This window comes from Belonocnema kinseyi, chromosome 4, assembly GCF_010883055.1.
Source record: "Belonocnema kinseyi isolate 2016_QV_RU_SX_M_011 chromosome 4, B_treatae_v1, whole genome shotgun sequence".
Classification (NCBI taxonomy): Eukaryota; Metazoa; Arthropoda; class Insecta; order Hymenoptera; family Cynipidae; genus Belonocnema; species Belonocnema kinseyi.
The window spans coordinates 148,097,048-148,115,906 of NC_046660.1; the positions used below are offsets into that span (position 1 = coordinate 148,097,048).

At 34.7% G+C, this 18,859-nt stretch overlaps 1 protein-coding gene across 1 annotated transcript in view; it reads left to right on the forward strand.

The window, feature by feature from the left end:
- Positions 1-18,859, forward strand: part of LOC117171191 — a 126,732-nt gene that overhangs the window by 30,718 nt on the left and 77,155 nt on the right. The window contains exon 2 of the mRNA XM_033358268.1: positions 6,506-6,845. Within this exon, the coding sequence (XP_033214159.1) occupies positions 6,506-6,845 (340 nt within the window). The remainder of the gene's footprint in view (positions 1-6,505; positions 6,846-18,859) is intronic.

Here is an 18,859-nt window from a genome sequence, read left to right on the forward strand (position 1 = left end):
TTCTGAGGTCGGATTCGGATTCAGCGTAGCAAAAACCTTCGGGTATACTAGGTCTGGTCTCTGGTTCCGGACCTTTGTCAAATTTTGTCGGCCTGTGTTATTGTCATGATAAGGTTTTTGCTGCTTTCTGTAGTTGTTGTTTTTCCGGTTCCTTTTCTGGTTCCATGGTCTTTTCACACTGGCTTCACCTGATGATGGAGGCAGGTTCAAGGCTTTCAGTCCACTTGCTACATTCGCTTCGGTCCTTATTTTTACTTCGTGGTCTAGAAGATGAGTTTTGACAAATGCGAGGTTCAACGTTTCATCACTGATTGTCTCAAGAGCAGTAATGACCCAATCTTAAGTACTTAGAAGTGTGGTTAATAGATTAAAATTTCATCCATTTCATTCAGTTTGGCCCCAGCAGCAAGTAACTCTGTGAGAATTCCATCAAATTTGGTCAAATGTACTGTTAATAATATATCGCCTTCCAATTTAAGTAAGAGTAATCTCTTTCGGCAGGATAGTTAGGATTGCGAGAATTTTTCTCTCATAAATAACGTCCAAACTTTCGAAAATATCTTTCGAGTGTTGTTTGTCTTTTGCAAAATTTAAAAATGTATCATTTAAATATCAATTATGGTATTTCTGGCAGTCGAACAGTCACGGAATGTTATTTTCACCTGGGCCCATAACTTATTAGCAGAGCTTTTCAGGTAAAATTAATTAATAAATAAGACAACGAATGTTTGATGAGGCATTTATTGGACCATCCGAACAGAGAAGCAGCTTAGGCCTGACGAACACAGAATAACTGAACGACAAACGGAATCGTAGATTCATTAGTCATAGCTATATTGCGTCAGTGTTTAGTCTTTATAAAATAAACTATAAACATATAGAAATATACGGGATATCCTCATTGAAGTGATGATTAGGGCAGTTATCACAGCGATGCAGGTAGCTGGATTAAAAAATCAATCACGTAACGAGCCCAACCAATAAAACCAGCAGCGCATTGGGAATTCTGTTCCTCATTAAGTTAAATACAGCGATACAGTTAGTCTAATTTCTCCTTTCGGGTTCGAGGATTATGACAGTGTCTGAACTTAAGGATAAATTAACAAAAATGTTTAAGCGTCGTGACGACCCTTTTACACGCACTAAAAAGATAGAAGCATCAATGTGTAAAATTTGAGAAAAATGTTCAGTTTGATTCTACTGAAAAATTAAAGTATTAAACAGATTGATAATTTTCGACTTAGCCATCGAGTATATGATCCAAGAAATTTCAGATTATGTATTGAAGTCACATGCCAGAGCTGGTGCTTAGCAGACGGGAATTGCATTGCTGGAGGGAAGGCAACCAAAGGGAGATACGAAATCTTTAAAAAACATCTTCCGCAAGCTGTTTTAAACGTTACCAATTTGGTTACATGTCAACTAAATGTACCAACCGACCGACGGAAAGAGGCACATGGTTCAAATGTAAGGAGAATGGAGACATTGCCAGGAATTGTTTCAACAACAAACAGAGTTCATCCCAGAGAGCGAGAAGATATGGGAACTGCGACGAAGACGAGCAGCTGAGAGACATCTTCGAGCACAGTGAACTCCATCGAGGAATCTATTGTTGCTGAGATACTGTAGACTAGGATCCGGTTGAATGAGCTAACTACAGAGGATACCGTGCTCCTGAGAAGGGAGTTAGATGGTAAGTATTATATAGAAAGTTTGCCTGACACCGGTAGCATGATCAGTGTTATGAAATTAACTGCTTATAAGAGAGACTTTTGGGATTGTGAGTTGATGCCTGTCTCGGATAAAGATAAGTACTAAGAGATAAGTCAAATTTACAGATTTAGGGTTTTATTAAAACTAAGAAAAAATTCCAACTAGGTGCGACTGAAGTATTTGAGAAAACTTTCGCAATAGTTGCCAGATACTGCTATTTCTTACGATGCGCTTTTAGGTCTAGATTTTATAAGAAGAACGTCAGTGTTGTCTATGGTCGTGTCAAAAGACCTTTCTTTTAGTTATGAAAAAAATGAAAAAAATGCTAAACCGTTACCGTACGAAATCGAAATAAATGTTCCTATCGAATAAACCTTTCTGTTTTAAACCGCGAAGGTTTTATTGGTTTGAGAGACAAGAATTAGAGAATATAATTTAAGATTTCTTAGTTCGCGGTGTAATCAGACGTAGCCGATCGTGTTATAGTAGCTCAATAGTTTTGATAACGAAAAATAATTGGGATTTTCGACAAAAATAGATTTGCGAGTTTAGATCTGAGAGATGGATTTCACTACGTTGTGGTTGCTAAAAATTCTGTAAAGTTTACGGCTTTTAGCACGCCATATACAGTCAATGTAAGTATCTGCGCATGCCTTTCTGCCTTTTCAACGCGCCTTCTAATTTAAAAATGTAATTTTATTTCATTATTGAAAATTTAATTAAAAAAGGGGAAATACTTTTGTATCTAGACGATGTTCTTATTTCCCCTGAAACCTTAGAGGAGAATTGATATATCTTAGACGAAGTCTTACAACTAATGGCTAAAAATGGAATTTAGCTTGAGTGGGAGAATATAAACTTCGAATAAAATGATGTTGAGTACCTAGGATACATAATTAGTGTTTACATTAGACGTTTTGTGCCTAATGCTGCTGTTATTGTAAAATCGTTGTATGACTTGCTAGAAAAGGATGTCACTTTTCATGTCGGAGCAAACGAACTAAAGTTGTTTAAAACTTTAGTAGAACGTTAGTAGTCAACGATCGGTATTTGGCTATTTATTCGCTACACGCTTATACGAAATTACTCACTGATGCAAGTGCTCAGGGTTTCGGACCAAACTTGTTGCAATTAAATGCATACTGTTCTTTATTTTACGAATAACTGATGAAGAGAGCCGTTATCACAGTTTTTAATAGGAAACACTAGCTATTGGGTATGTAATAGAAAGATTTAAGTTATATTTGTTAGGGATTTCATTTTTAATTTACAATGATTGTAACGCGGTCAAAATAACCTTAGATAAGAAAGAAATGAACTCACGAATCAAACGGCGGGCACTAGTCTTAAGCCCTTATAAATATAAAGTGGAGTAAAGGCCTTCTGAACAAGTGCGACACTTCGACGCGTTGAACCAAGTGATTTATGTCACGGAACCGATTAGTTTTTAACACGAACTGATAGGCAGCAAATTGACCCTGAAATTCGAAAAATATGAGAATCTTTGGAGCAGTGTGAGTTTCCCTAGTACGAATCTCGCAACGGAATTTTCAATCATAAATACCATAATTTTCGGTTGTTTTATGTTCCTATAAGCATGGTTAATAGCGTGATTCGTGCATGCCATGGTAACATGGGTCATATCGGATTAGACAAAACTGTCCATTTAGTATGATGAACGTATTCGTTTCCAGGACTGCGCGCGATAGTTAAAGAGCATCTTGGTAAATACTTAAAGAACCTGACTTATCCAGTTAAATTAGGTAAAATAGAAGGAACATTGCACAAATGGGATCGAGCTAAAAGGCCATTCTAGACTTGCTTTAACGGCTATTTTGGTCAATTAGAAATGACAGTGTTTGAATTCAGGTACATCCTCTTTGTAGTTGACGGGTATTCGAAATCTGTGGACTTTGTGTATGGTGAACTCGACGACGGCAAAAGAATCACTAGAAAAACTTAATAATGAAATTCATCATTATGGTGCGCTTTAGGGTGATCCTTATTTTCCGATTTTGGATTCTTCTTGATATCACCGTCTTATTTTGTTTGAATGATAAAAAAATGATTTCCACCAAATTTGAGAGAAATCGGTTAACATTAACATGTGGCCCATAGCACACGAAGTTTCTCTTGCAATTAACGCAGGGAAAAGTACCGTAACATTTCAAATGCAGTCAATTTTCTTATATTTCATCGAAATCCTTTGGTCCTGTACAATTTTGATCTTTAGAGTATTTTTAAAAAATATACCTACATGAATTTTTTTTCTTCAAAGTTTATAAAATGGCGGATCCCTAAATTTGAACAAAAATGATCATTTCCACAACGAATGACAAAATCTCGTTAAATTCTTACCACAGGCAGGTTTATTGATAAGAAAGTACGTCATGACAATTAAAATTCGAAATTTTTAAAAACCTATAGATGGCTGCCCAAATTTTGTTTGTCAAAATCATGATTTCTTCAAATTTTGAAGAAAAATAAATTGTATTGTTAAAAAATGTATGGTTCGAAGTAGATCTCTAAATTTTCACTAAAGTAATAATGGCGCCTCATTACTATTTTCAAAAAGTTACATAATTTTATACAAATCTAAACAAAATATGAAATACATTTTCTGAACGGATTTAGTGACTCTTAAAACTTAAAATTGTTTTTAAAGTTAGAAAGGTTGGCTAATAAAATTTAAGAAACAATCAATATTTCTGACTATTCAGGTACAGTTTTCAAATTTCATTAAGAAAAAAACTTCTCAGTACACTGCAGCTTTACGAACTTTTCGAGCAAGTGATTTTGAGAATGACTAAATCCTTTCTGAAATTGCATGTCATATTATATTTAAAATTTTAAAAATGATGTAACTTTTGAAATTAGTAATGAGGCACCATTTTTACCTTAGTGAAAATTTCGAAATCTACTTACAACCATACATTTTGTAACAATACAATTGATTTTTCTTCAAAATTTGAATATCTTGAAATGGAAAGCATAGGAAATATGTTTGTTTTTTTTAAGCACTAATGTAGTATTTTAATTGACACCTGAAAAGTCTTTACCGAGAAATGAAGAATTAATAAGTTTAAAAAAAAACTTGGGCGACCATCTTGAATTTAAAAAAATTTTAAATCTTAATTGTCATCACGTGCTTTCTAATAAATAATTCTGCCTCTTGGAAGTCTTTTACGAGATTTTGTTAATCATTGTAGAAATTGTAACTTTTGTTCAAATTATGAGATCCGCAATTTTGTAAGTTTACGGTACTTTCCCCCGTGTTCAATGCGTGAGAAACTTTGAGTGCTTTTGGCCACAGGTTAATATTAACCGATATTGCTCAAATTTGGTGGAGATAATTTCTTTGGTGATTCAAAAAAAATAGGGGGATGAGAAGAAAGAAATTGTTTTTAAAAACACTAAGGTAGAATAAGCGACAATAAAAATTAATAAGGTAAAGTAAAATGTAAATCAGACATTATTGTCGAAAAATAAAGACTCTTCTGTTGTGAAAAATGTTATGAGACATGACCGATATGCCATTAGCGATATTGTTAACTTTCAATTAACCTAGAATCCCAGAAGTAATTGAGAAGGTAAGAAGACCTTCAAAGTCGACAACGCTAAAGATGATCGGGACGATCCTTACTCAGGATTGCCAAAGTGTACGCGATACATATTTTCATGTAAAATTGATTTAAAAAGGGGAAGTAGATCAGCTTTGGAGAATTTGTTTTGGAGATCTCGTTCGATTAACATCTATCATGTAGGCCGAAGAATAAATTTTCTAAAATAAACATTATTATTCCAACCAAATCTGTTTTTAATCAATTCTGGTCCTTCAAAAGCAAATTAATCACACAGCATAAATATAGCCCGTCTCCTTTCTAATTCCCTATTTTATAGTCATTCATATAATTTTTTAATCTTCTCTTATTATTTCGTCAGTCTGTAATTGTTTATTAACTTCAATTTCCTGTCCCAGCCTAACATTGTATATATTTACGTACCATCCTCACACGTGAGTAGCGAGGGTAGTGTAATGTTCTAAACATTAACTCTCGCAAAAAGTTGTTATTAATGTCTCACAGTTACATACATTTGCTTACGTATTATAATATAGCAATAGAAAAGCGCCAAAAAAATAATAAATTGTTTATAATATTTATAGACATTCATTATCCGAAATTGCGAGAAATGTCGAGTTTCAGGATTATGTCATACGCCATATCAACGATTGGGTGAAAGGAGAGTCCGACATATGTGACCGTCTTCGAAGAAAGGGACCTAATGCGGAAAAACATTTTTATTTTTTTTTTTCTGCACCTATCGATAGTTTTTGATTTACTCCTTTATAATGAAAAATATTATTCCTATATATAAAAATTTCAAAATGTTATTTCACTGCAAAGTGATGGCCTCTTATAGAGTTTCTGTGCTGGACCGCCTCTTCGCAGATGAGAAAAAACCTCTAAAAACGCTAGATCTTTCAGAATTGAATGCTGTGAAAGTAGCTATGTGGCGAGGCCTTATATGCACGCATGTACGCTGCCGCATATACATAATATAGCTCATACATTCTTGCGCGCGTACAAAATACCAAACATTCAGGATTAGTTGGGTTATTTTTACTCCGAATGCACTATGTTAATAAATTATGTGGTTTTAAAGTAGGTCTTTCTTACCATAAGATAATTTTTCAATATACCTTGTTATGCGTAATGATATTAAGTATATTCTAACCTTGATAATTGCCGAAAAGTTCAATAAGTAATTGTAATTATTTCTATATATCCAGAGGCAGAGAGCTTTTGCAACACAAGGGTATTCGTTTCGAAGCATTGGATGAATATGAAAGATCTTCAAAAGTACTTCCAAAAACTGGAAAAAAGTTATTTGAGCCTATTGGTTTATGGTTGCAACAGAAACAGGTTGAAAAAGGTCTTCAACTCAGAAGGGATTTCTTGGATATGAAAAGAATCGAACGAAAATCTCATTTAGCTGTCGCTGAATGGTTGCCACATGAAAAAAAAGTTCGAGTACTGAAAAAGTCCGGGCAAGAATGGGCGAACTTTGGTTTGGAAGTGAACGGTGTATTACACTTAATTCCAGAAGAAGCATTACTATTGTTGGAAATGGTAACTAATTTTTCGTAACACGTAGTGGCGTTGGTTGAAACATTTTATAATATTTAATTAATAAAATGATCTGATTCTTTAACTGCAGCGCGAAAAAGTACAATTCAACTTTTGCGAATTTTTAAGAAATTTTGGTGTGAGAAGTTATCTGCTACATAACAGCATCTGGCCCGAATTTCGATCGTTGTAATGACTCATTTGTTTATTTTATTACTACCGTTTTTTTTCGTTCTATGAAAGAACACCTAAAAAGTGAAGTATAAAGGATCAAAATGGTAGTTCAACATTTTTCAGAAGAAAAGTTGCCAACAATGTATCAGGAACGTACTTAAAAAAAGATATATTACATAATTGAAAAGCAAAAAAAAAATAGAAATCCATTTTTATCGATTCTAGAGTTTCTAGAAGGTTAAGTTTTGATAAGTGACAGCCACACACAGCGAGTACGTAAAAAAATCTTTTTGCAAGTTTTTTTTCTAAATTTTGCTTTAGATTATTCATTAACTTTCCATTTTTCGGATATCGTTATGTTTTTTATATGTAGAGTTTCATTTCACATGATTATTTGTTATTATTTATTTACTTATAAGTGTTTATTTTTTTGAGGATCCTGAACATTTTACTTGGCTAATGTGAAGCAGTTTATAATGGAAATATCCATAAAAACTTAAAAACATACAACTCTGCATGCATAGATGTTACATAGAAATAGGTGTACGACTTTCAAGAACGTGAAAAACTTGTCACATCTGAGATCTATTGAACCGTGTCTTTGGGTCTCATCGCTTATGTGTAAATAGTTAGAAGAGTGGAGTAAAAAATAATCTTTAATTCCAGGAAGATCAAGAATACGTATATAAATAATAAAAATTCCTACTTCAGGTTCAATTTATCGAATACTGATTTCATGCCAAATTTTTTTCCTTTATTCTGGTTCAAAGCTTACGATAATGACGATATTCAGAATTTGTATCTGTCTTAATTGTTACTTACTCATACAATTTATTTTAATAGATGTTTGTATTTAGGAAAAAAATGTTTCAAGTTAAGAAAATATTTGTTTACTTACTTCTTGTGTGTACCTCTCATGTCTGTCTCTTACCAGAACTTAACCTCCAAGAAATTTCAGAATTGAACCGCCGGATCGTTGAATGGAATGTAAAATATTTTGCGAGGAGCGGGAAAGCCATAGAGAGCTTTTCAAAAAATTAAATCTTTTAAGCACATACTCTCATAGAGAATGAAATTGCGCATATTTTTTTCTAATGGAAAAATGTTGTAACTTCCTTCGTTTTTTAAATAATTGAGAAATCACGATTTTTTCATAGCATCAAATTTTCGTATTTTTAAATTTCAACTCGTTCTAAATAAAAAATTAGTGGGACTTTTAACTTACAATTTTAAGGAACTATGCATAAAAGTATACTTTAGCTTGTAGAGCAATTCAAGTTTATCTTAGTACCATATGTTATGCAAACAAGTTATTCCTTTTTTCTGGGCAAATGTATAAAGAACGTTTAAGTATTTCCAATCGAAAATTCTATCAAGGTAAGTTTTAGCAATCAAAAACTTCCAGTGAATGAAATATTCAGTAGAATCTGTAGAGGTTTTTCGTAAAGTTTTACTTCAATTGAAGGAACTATTTATGAAGTACGAGACTCTTATTGTTGTGCGCGCGGTGCCGTGAGATTGAACTCGTCACGGAGGCTTGGAGACCACCAGGCGTAGGAGATAAGGCTGTCATCCAGTTATAAAGTGGAAAACGTTATTTTATAACGAATTTACATAATTATTTTACAAAAAAATAAGTTCTTATTGATGATCTATTCTTATATTATACTATATATTCGTTTATAAATATTCTTTTGATCAGTATACCACCCTTACATTGTTATATTAAATTATTATTTAAAAATGTAAACACAAACATAAACGTGAACAAAATCAGGTACTAAACAAAAGGGGTCCATTTTTAAGATTTTTTAAATAAAAGGGTTCAGAATAGTTTCGGCCATCGAAGGTGGCCAAACTGAAAAAAACAAGCAAATTTGTACTGTAAAGTAGTTTCTTTCAGTTTTAATATGTTAAACCTTCGATGGTCGAATATATTATGAACCCTTTCATTTACAAAATCTTAATAATGTACCTCATTTGTTTGGAATCAGATTTCGTTCGTGATTATGATTACATTTTCGAATAAAACAGTAAGTTTCGTTAGAAAATAACATTTTCCATATATATACCTATACATAAATGACAGCCTTATCTCCTGCGCCTGGTGATCTTCAAGTCTCCGCTACGAGTTCAATCTCAGGGCACTGGGCGCACAACAATGAAATCCTCGTATATGATAAACGGCTCCTTCAATTACTGTAAAACTTTACAAAAAACTTCTACAGATTCTGCTCAGCATTTCGTTCACTAAAAGTTTTTGATAGCTAAAAATTACCTCGATAGACTTTTCCTATGAAAATATTTAAATGATTTTAGAACACTTACCCAGAAAAAAGTCATAACTTTTTTTATAAGAAAAAGGATAAACTTTAATTCCTCTTTACTTTAAACATTAAATTTCAATAACATTTTGAAAATCTGTCAAGAGCCTTCTTACTCCTCGCAAAATATTTTATATCCCGTTCTACGATGCGGCGGTTCAATTGATGAAAATGGATTTCGTTTTTTTTTTTAATTGGCTTCAATTAAATAATTTATCTTCTTCTAAGTGCGTAATTTTTCTTCTGAAAATTATTTTACTTCAATTTCAATCCTTTAGACTTCACTTTTTATGTTAAGCTGCACATGCTGAATTTCATTGCAGAAAACTCCCATTTCTTGTCAGAATTTCACTTATCTCCCTCATATTATTAAATTTTATTACTGATAAATTATTTTAAACAGCGAAAACGTATAACTTAATTAATATCAAAAAATTTTTCGTCGAAAGGGGACTTCGGCAACTTATTCAGTTGAAAATGGTTACGATTTTGAATATCTCTTACTAATCCATACGCACTTCATATCAGTGTCGTCAACGCGTGGTACTGGGTATAGAGGGGGAATTTCGTATGGCCCCGAGGGGGCTAAATACTTTTTTACAGACTGAAGTTACGTACGGATTCGTAGCTTACATACATTTGACGGATGTTACTACATGTATAGTAGAATTAGTTCTAGAGTTTCATAGAATAAATAAAATGAAATAAGATATAAAGCTGATAATGCAGAATCGTAAAAGCGGTATTCAAAAATAAATAAAAATTGAAGGAGATGATCTACCAAAATAATATGATTGAGATTAATAAATAAGAAGTTATGGTAAAGTAGCATAATAAATCTGATTCAACAACATATAGTTATTAATTCAAATTATGTGCTGACAAAGGGTTATTTTTCAACTGGGATTACAGATTTTATATTAATGCTTAACGATATTATGCTAAATAAATAATCGATGGAGTATGAATTTTCTATAGGAAGGAATTCTTTGTATTGAATTTCTTTCACGATGCCTGGACTGGGAAGGAAGTTTTTGGCTACAAAATGGAAAAAATTATAAAGGGTTCGAGTATCTTCATTTTTGATTACTGACAAGGATAGACCGGTAAATGTGAATTTCAGTTTCGATTAATTATTTTTGTAATGATAGCTCATTACCTGAATATTAATTTTCCATTTTTCTGTTTTTTTAGAAAGTTGACTTGAAAATATATCCGCCACAAGCGATATAGAGTTTAGGGAAACATACTTTGAATCGGCCTGTAGCTCAGGCAGTAGCATTTCAGCTGGAAGGTTGCTTGTTCGATTCTCGCTGCCTGCATTTATTGTTTTATTTTTTACTTTTAGAAATGTTTATCAATTTTATTTTCTTCAATAATCAAAAGATATTATGAAAATCATCCTTTCGCAAGCAAATTTATTTTCTATAAATTTGAATAATTTTTATAATAATATCTACTAATTATATTCAAAAATAAAAAACCTCGTTCCTACTTCTGATTTTAAATATTATGGGTAAAAATTATGAAATAATTGGTAACATTTATCTGAAATAATTTTGTTCACAAAAAACGTGATGGCTAGGCGTGAAAATAACCACACGCAACCAAACAGTTGGATAGTTAAATTAATGTTAGGATCAGGAGGCTGTTATAGCCGCGAAAGTTCTTGATTCAATGAATCACTGAACTTTCGTAATATAAGTACCGTTAAGTGTGCGTAAATGAGCGTGCCATATAATTAACGTGCTTAGCGTATGATCGTTTTTTAGCGTACGATAGGGGGAATGGTCAAGATGACCCCCTACTCGAATTAAACCACAAGCATCGATAAATGGATTTAGTTGCTTGATAACGCTCGACTTTGCACAGAGACCGTCCTTTCTCAACATATTCTTTGGTTAATACGTAATTCTAAACCACTTTATACCATAAAATGCGGAACTCATAAATAAAATCCGAATCATGATCAACGATCTGCTGTAGTTACTCTCGTACCGTCGGAGATAATTCAGCACTAGATTTATCAAGGGCTTGCTTAATTTGATATTTAATAATTTTTAAACAGAAAGCTGCTACCCTCAACGATTTTGGCCAACTAGAAAACTTCATAGATAAAGTCCGTTTTATATCAGACTCCGATTCATCTGGCATATAGGACTTTACCTTGACCGTGTGAACTTGCTTCATCTCACGTAATTCTGGATCAGCCTTGTCCTTTTCAGATAATTCAGTCAGCAGTCCAATTTTTAGGAGATTGGACCAAACCGTTTGTGCCATTCCACCAAAGTGTATTTGACGTTATTTTGGTCGGAGAAATTCCACGAGACGCGCAATCCGCAGGATTGTAAGCCGTAGGCACATGAGTGCCTACGGCTTCGTGCCATGAAGATGTTGGAAGGCGCGTAAATACATAAGACACTCGATTCGCGACAAAATTTGGTCATATTGCCTCTGGCCTTTCAAGCCAAACAAGAACAATTGTTGAGCCTAACCAAATATGAGTTAAAGCAGACTAAATGTAACTCGATACTTCTTTTTGAAGAGATAGCGAGTAGACATTTTGTCCCTCAGCATGTGTAGGATCGGCCTCCTGTCTGTGTTGTTGTGGAGCCGCACTGCTGTTAAGATCCTTCTGTTAACATTTATTCTCCAGGCCGCCTTCGCAGCCTCGGCCTGGGTTGTGAGATGGAGTCTCCAAACCTGTAAGTGTTTCTAAAGCCATCGTGGGTATCGACTTCGAGACACCAGTAACACTTCTTAGAATCAGTCCCCTGATTCTTTCCAGTTGAGACTTCACAGTTGACAGTTCGATCTTGCTCCACCAGACCACCGTTGCATATGTTCTTCTGGGTCACAAGATCAATGTATTGATCCACATAAGAGTCTCGAGTTTCAAACCCCAGCTGTTCTCTATGACTCACCTACAGAAACATAGAGTCGCTACTACCTTTTTGCACTTGATTTCTAGGTGTTCTTTCTAAACAAGCTTCTTATCTAGAATAAATCCTAGATATTTAGCGCGTTCTTCGACTTCCAGCTGCTGTTCTCCCAATTTCAGTGTACTTGTGGTTCCCCACGTATAACGTCTGGTGGTCGCTGCATTACTCCGGAGAGCGAATCCAGTTGCTGTCCGCACACGATAACAGTATGTGACAGGTCCATTCCACAACGACAATAGGCACACCATGTGCAATCATGGCCACCCTAATCACTTCTTCAGAGGTGTAATTAAAGGCTCCTTCGGTGTCCATAAGGGTTTCAATCGCGAGGCCTTTCTGCTTCAGTTGTCTTTCAATTAGGTTAACTGATCCGCTTAGGGGCATCTCGTTCCAGTGAACGACCCTATAGGCGTTTTAAAGTTCTTGAGAAGACCTTGTGGCGTATATATATATCTATCCACAAGTGTTTTCACTGTTTTTAGGTGGAAGTATGTGAGGCTGACGGGCCGGAAATCCTTGGGTAAAGTAACCGATTCTTCCTGTTTTTGCAATAAAGACTACTTTAGTATCAATCCATGCCGTCGGAACATATCACAAAGTTAGACTAGCCCTACAAAGTCACATGAGCGGCCCTATGATGATCTCTTCAGCTTTCTGTAAAAGGACCGGATATATGCCATCCGGACTAGGAGACTTGTAGATACTAATAGACTTCAGATCCAATCTGATCCTGAAGAGGGTAACAATCTCGTGGTGAAGCCATAGTATCAGGTCAAGTTGGACTACAGGCGGCTTCGGTTGCCTCAGAAGTGTAGCACCCTTTTTTCCAGACCTTATAAAGCCTGAAATATGTGCCTCTATCAGATCAGTCAAAGTTTCCTCGTCCGACATCCGGGTTTCGCGAAACAGTTTGTCTAGACTAGCCGCTTGTGCTCCTTGCACGCTGTCATAGGTTCAATTTTAACTTGAGGTTCACTCTAAGGTCATTAAACTATTGCGAGGCCCCTTGCGTCTCACGTTTTGGGGTGCTTGATTATCGTGAGTCTCCGCACCTCACACGTTTGTTAATAGGAAATAGATCAACCTAAATACTCCTCAAACTGTTCACCGTTTACCCCTTGAGAGTAAGGCCAGTGATAATTGAAAGCACTAACTGCTCTTTCGATGATTTCAGTAGGAATTAGAGCCGATTATTCTATTATTCTTTGTTATAATTCTTCTAAATTCTAAGGTTTTGTTCTATGCACTCGATCTTTCAGATAGCAAAAAAAAACAACAAAAAAACGAGCAATGTCAAATCGGGTGATCTAGTCGGCTATTCAGTCGCACCTCTCCATCCTATCCACTGATCAAGAAACAAAGTATCTAAATAAGTGCGAACGTTTCGACTGTGGTGAGGCGCAGCGCCATCCTGTTGGTATCACATGTACTCAAATTTCGCCCCAGCAATTTCTCTTATTGCGGAGATTATTTGATTCTGTAGCATGGTTTCATATTTCTCAGCAGTAAAATTACCACTACTTGCCATGGCCGATTAGATCTCACTTTTACCAACAAGGAATACTCACTGCGGAAGCCTGGATCTTAATAGGCCTAGTGCTAAGCGTAACCTCCCCAAAGAAGAAGAATTTATATTAATGAAAGACGGTCCTATTATTCTGTTATAGAATATTCCAGCCCAAAAATTTAGTTTCTGGCGATATTGTGATTAATCATCCCTTGTCCAATTAGGGTTTTGATCTCTCCAATATCCAAAATTATGCCTATTTAATGTTCCATCAAGTTCAAATAGTGCTTCGTTCGAGGAAGCTGTATTGGATGGAAAGTCAGGATTTTCATTTATGCGTGACATATCTTTACGAAATTCAACACGACAATCGAAACCACCAGATAAGTCCCAGGAATATATGTGCAATTTATTGCGACATTAAAAAACAATAAGATCTTTTTACTCCGTGATTGAGTCTGAAAGTGAGCATTACACGAGTAATATTTAATGCGTTTGAAACAAGTGAAAAATGACTACGCAACAAAAAAAAAAACGCATTACTTGTGAAATAATGAACAAATTTTTGTTTTTCAACATGGGATCGTCTCTGAAAAGTATGTACTTCAATATTTCCACCGAGATGTTTAGTTTAAGATAATGATTAGGCTGTTTCCTCTTACGTATCAAAAAACCAGCTGCGTAAGCTGCGTTTTTGAGTTCAATCCTAAGTTTTATTTCAATTTGCATATATGTCCATAACCTGAAAAAGTTAAAACTTCAGGCCCCTGTATATTGACTACCGGTTTGGTAAAATATTATATGTCCATTATAGCTATAATTCGTTCAAGTTTCAACTCGATATAAAAAAAGGGAAGTTTAGTTCTCTTGACGTGTTCTTCCCCATATGTTTATTAAAAAAATCAATTTTGACCTTATATTTATACTTAAGCAAACCTAACCAAACCTTAACTTAAACTTATCACTACGAAACGTTAACCCTTCGCATTGCTATGTTTACTCGTTCCTTATTGTCTTAATCAAAACAATTTCATTTACAAATATTTTGGGTACAGCAAGGAAATATTCGAACTCGTAAAATCTGAATGACCTCGAAGCCCATAAAAAGAATGCTTAGATATTCTAGAAAAAAATGTTTCTGAACATTAAGCTTTTTTATGATATTTTCATAGGATATATTTTACTTTAAAAATTGTGTTTCCAATTTTCTGATATTTCGCCAATTACTGTAAAGCTTCAGGTAAAAAATTCTATACGATAAGATAGTCAAATCAAAAAAAAAATTAACAAAACCGTGTATAGAGCATGACTTTTAAGGACCTTTATGAAGGTCTGCCAAATTGGATTCATCCTTTCTTTTTGTCTTTATTTTTGACATCGGAGTATTAGCATATTGGCCATCCCTATTGGCTCTGTATTTTGTTTTTCATAGTTTTTAACATCGGATTTGCAATGAGCGACATTGAGAACCCCATTATACAAATTTTTAAGAAAATCTCAAATTTATTTAGCATAATTGTCCGCCGTATTAAATCCGCCATTTTGCTTTCAGATTTTTTGATATCGTGTTCGTAATCAGCGACCTTGAAAGCCCCTTATATCAAATTTTAGGAAAATACAAAATTTATTTAGCATACTCGATCACCATATTGGATCTGCCATTTTGTTTTTGGAATTTTTGACATTGGATTCGTAATCAGCGAACCCAGAAACTAGTGAGTAACATGATTTGGCCTATTTTATGAACATTTTATAATTTTGGCTACCTTTTTCCAATTTTTTACTACTGTGCGATGAACAGATCGTACAACTGTCAATTGCGAAATTTAATTCAAGCCAACCCTAAACGTTTGATTAGAAAGATTTTTCACATCCACATACGATTGCCTCACCGCAACCCAGCCTCCCATCATAAGAAGTGTTATTCTTTATCTTTCAGTAAGACGTTCCATTTTGACAAATAATGTTTAGAATAGTAGAAAAATTGTAGACAAGTGTTTTGTTACAAACTCATGGGTATCACTGTTTGAAAATTAAATTTATATACATTTTTATTTCATATTAGTAAAAAACTTTATTCAAGAAAGAAAAATCGCTAAACTAGCATAAATTACTAAACATGCGAGGCAAGGAGACTAACGATAATCAAGCACCCCGAAACATGAGTGGAAAGGAGACTCACTATAATTAAGAATCCCAATGGGAACATAATTTAATACGTCCGCGTCATTGTTCCTGACTAACGCTGACAGTTAATCTAATCTTTATCAGATAGGACCTTGAAGGTCAGAATTAAGGTCACTACTGAATGTACCTCGGTTCTTCAATTCTCGTGTCACCTCCGGACCGCCGATTACTACGTGTCGCGGCCGTTGATTGATCTGTTTCACGGACTATTATAATTCCCATTGCTTGCCGGAATGCTGCTTATAACATGGCCGCCTACCCATTATTGCCAGAGCGTAGTCGCCTAGCAACGTGGTGTTGCAGGGTTGGTTGTGTTTGATACGCTGGTAGTGACACTGCTGCATCTCGTCAGCGGTACCTGATCGACGGTTACGGTAACCTCTCCTGGCCGATAAAACATGGCCGCAGGTTGAGTTTGTGGCCGGCAGGTCCCTGCTCTTGTCACTATGAGCGAGTCACTGTGTCACGAGTGCACCTTCATGCTCGCCTCGAGTTCTGCGTCGACTTTTCCGATTGTCAACTCCCGTTGTCGTCTGCTTTGGTGTTGACAAATTGTCAGTTTCTTCTTTGTCGATTTTTTCTACAGTTTTTTTGCAAGAATGGCACGACCGTCCAGGAACTTGATGATGGATGTGATGATCTTTCTGCCTGCAGTATCTCCTACCGCGGTAACTTCATCTTGTTTCGAGGTTTAAAAAAAACACAAATGCGATTATGATTATGATTGTACGTTTGAATCGAATGATCTCAAGTTTTATAGAAGCGTAAAATAACTTTTCAAAAAGATCAATTCTTTAATTTAATCATTTTCCAGATAAAATATTGGCTCACGGAAATTGGGTATATGGAAGAAATGAAAATTCAGACGATTCATCGAAATTTGGTGAAGGTAGCACAAATAATTTCAGTGAGCCTAGATAATTAGCATATTATTGCAATTAATCAGTTACCGTCCCTGATTAAGGTGGAATTTTGTAGGTGTCTTTGAATTCCATCAAAATTGGTTGAATTCTTCTAAACTCTGTAGAATTGTTGAATTATGAATGTTGAATTATGAACTGCTGCTGTATTAGGATGCACACTTTTTCTTAATTTTGCAGAATTCTGTGTAAATCTTTGCTTAGAGGTTGGGAGCGGAGTGGATACAGGCCAAAATGTGAACCGAGGAAACGTACGGTGATCACAATACTGGGTTCTCGGTGCCCAGGTTTTGGGTATTAGGACTAGGAAGTGGTGTTCTCCCCACACCTTGTCCTGGGTTCGCAGGGTCGTATCATTGTGGAGTGATCATAACTTTGTTATAATCCCCCCCCCCCCTTTTTGGTACATATAAGGTTGATTTTTTAAAGATTGCCTCGCACATTTCCAATTCCATATTGAATGTAAAACCATCTTCTTCATCTGTTACATCTAGTTGTGTATACGACTCATCTTCGTGTTCCTCATGGATCTGGTTTTCTTCGTCTTCAGTATTATTTTCTATTTTCTTTCCTTCTAGTTGTGCTAGTTCCTTTTTGCTGAATGTTATTTTTATGACGTCCATAAATTTTGTATTTGTTTCTACCAAACCACCTCTATGTATTCAGTTTTTATTGAGTCCGGAACCGTGTGATAATTTTTGGTTCGATACGACATTTCACCACAATACGTATCATGAAAAATATAAAGTTCCACTTGGACCATCCTCTCGCAGTACGACGTTTCCACATTTTGATGTCTTCCATCTTCTTCTTCCAGAAACACATTTAAAAAATCCTACCTCTCAAAAGAAAAAATAAAACAAAAATAAAATACTATTTTTCTCTTAATTCTGCTTTTTGTTATCCTGTTTTAACAACAATAACAACAATAACAAAACATCTAAAGCCTCGATTTTAACTATTTTTCTGAGTTTCCTAATTAAATTTTTGATTTTAGTTGTTATCCTTCCAGATTAATATCTTCTTCCGACGTTCTTCTCTCCTTGGTTCTTTTTGCTGTAAAATTAATTATATCTAAACTTTTATTTTTTATTTCAAGTGAAATTCTATACTGATCTCTTCTAGCCATAATTACTTTCTTTTCTTTGCGTTATTTATGCATCATTCAATTCAACTTATGTAAAAGTAATTCAAATATTGTAATTTCAAAATAAAAGTGCAAGAAATAAAAATCTATTTTAGTTTTTCCGTTGTGTAGGTATTGAGTGAATTTTTCTTTTGTGTATGTGATTAATTAGGAAAAGTTTTATTGAAAATTTAGACATCTGTGTCCCAATCTGTCAAAGAGTTTTCTTTTACCTCCATTATTGCTTTTAATTTTTTTATTCTCCTTACCCACCCTTTGAGCTTTTTTCTTCTCCTTTCTTCTCCTTGTTCTCTCTTGCTATTCTTCCTTTCTTCTTATTCTCTCTTCTTCTAATTTTGGTTGTCATCATTTCCTTGCCGCTTTCCTTCTTTTCTTTTTCTTGTTTCTTCTCTTTTAATCCTTTTCTTATTTCGTCTATTGTTGGTAGTCCATAATATAATCGTTTTTCTTTCGCGAGTTTTTGAATTCTTGGATCTCCTCTCCTTGATCCATATTCGTCGTACTTTTTTACGCGTATCTGTAGGGTTTTCTCTCTCTAATCCGTTTTATCTCTTTCGTCATCTCCCTGTCCATTTCAGTTCTCTTCATTCTATCTATCTCCTTCATTCTATTTTCTCCTCTATAGTTTCTGTAGTCGGTGGTTGAAGGAGGTGAACCTACTTCTAACACAAGTGGGTTAGCAATTTTTCCCCCACTGACTCAAGAAGGATATCCTTGCATTTAAGGATTAATCGTGTGTCCATTTTTCTGAAAATAGTTTACTGTTTCGTCTTGTTTTTTGTAAATGTATGTGTTTATGTCAATTTTGTTTTTATC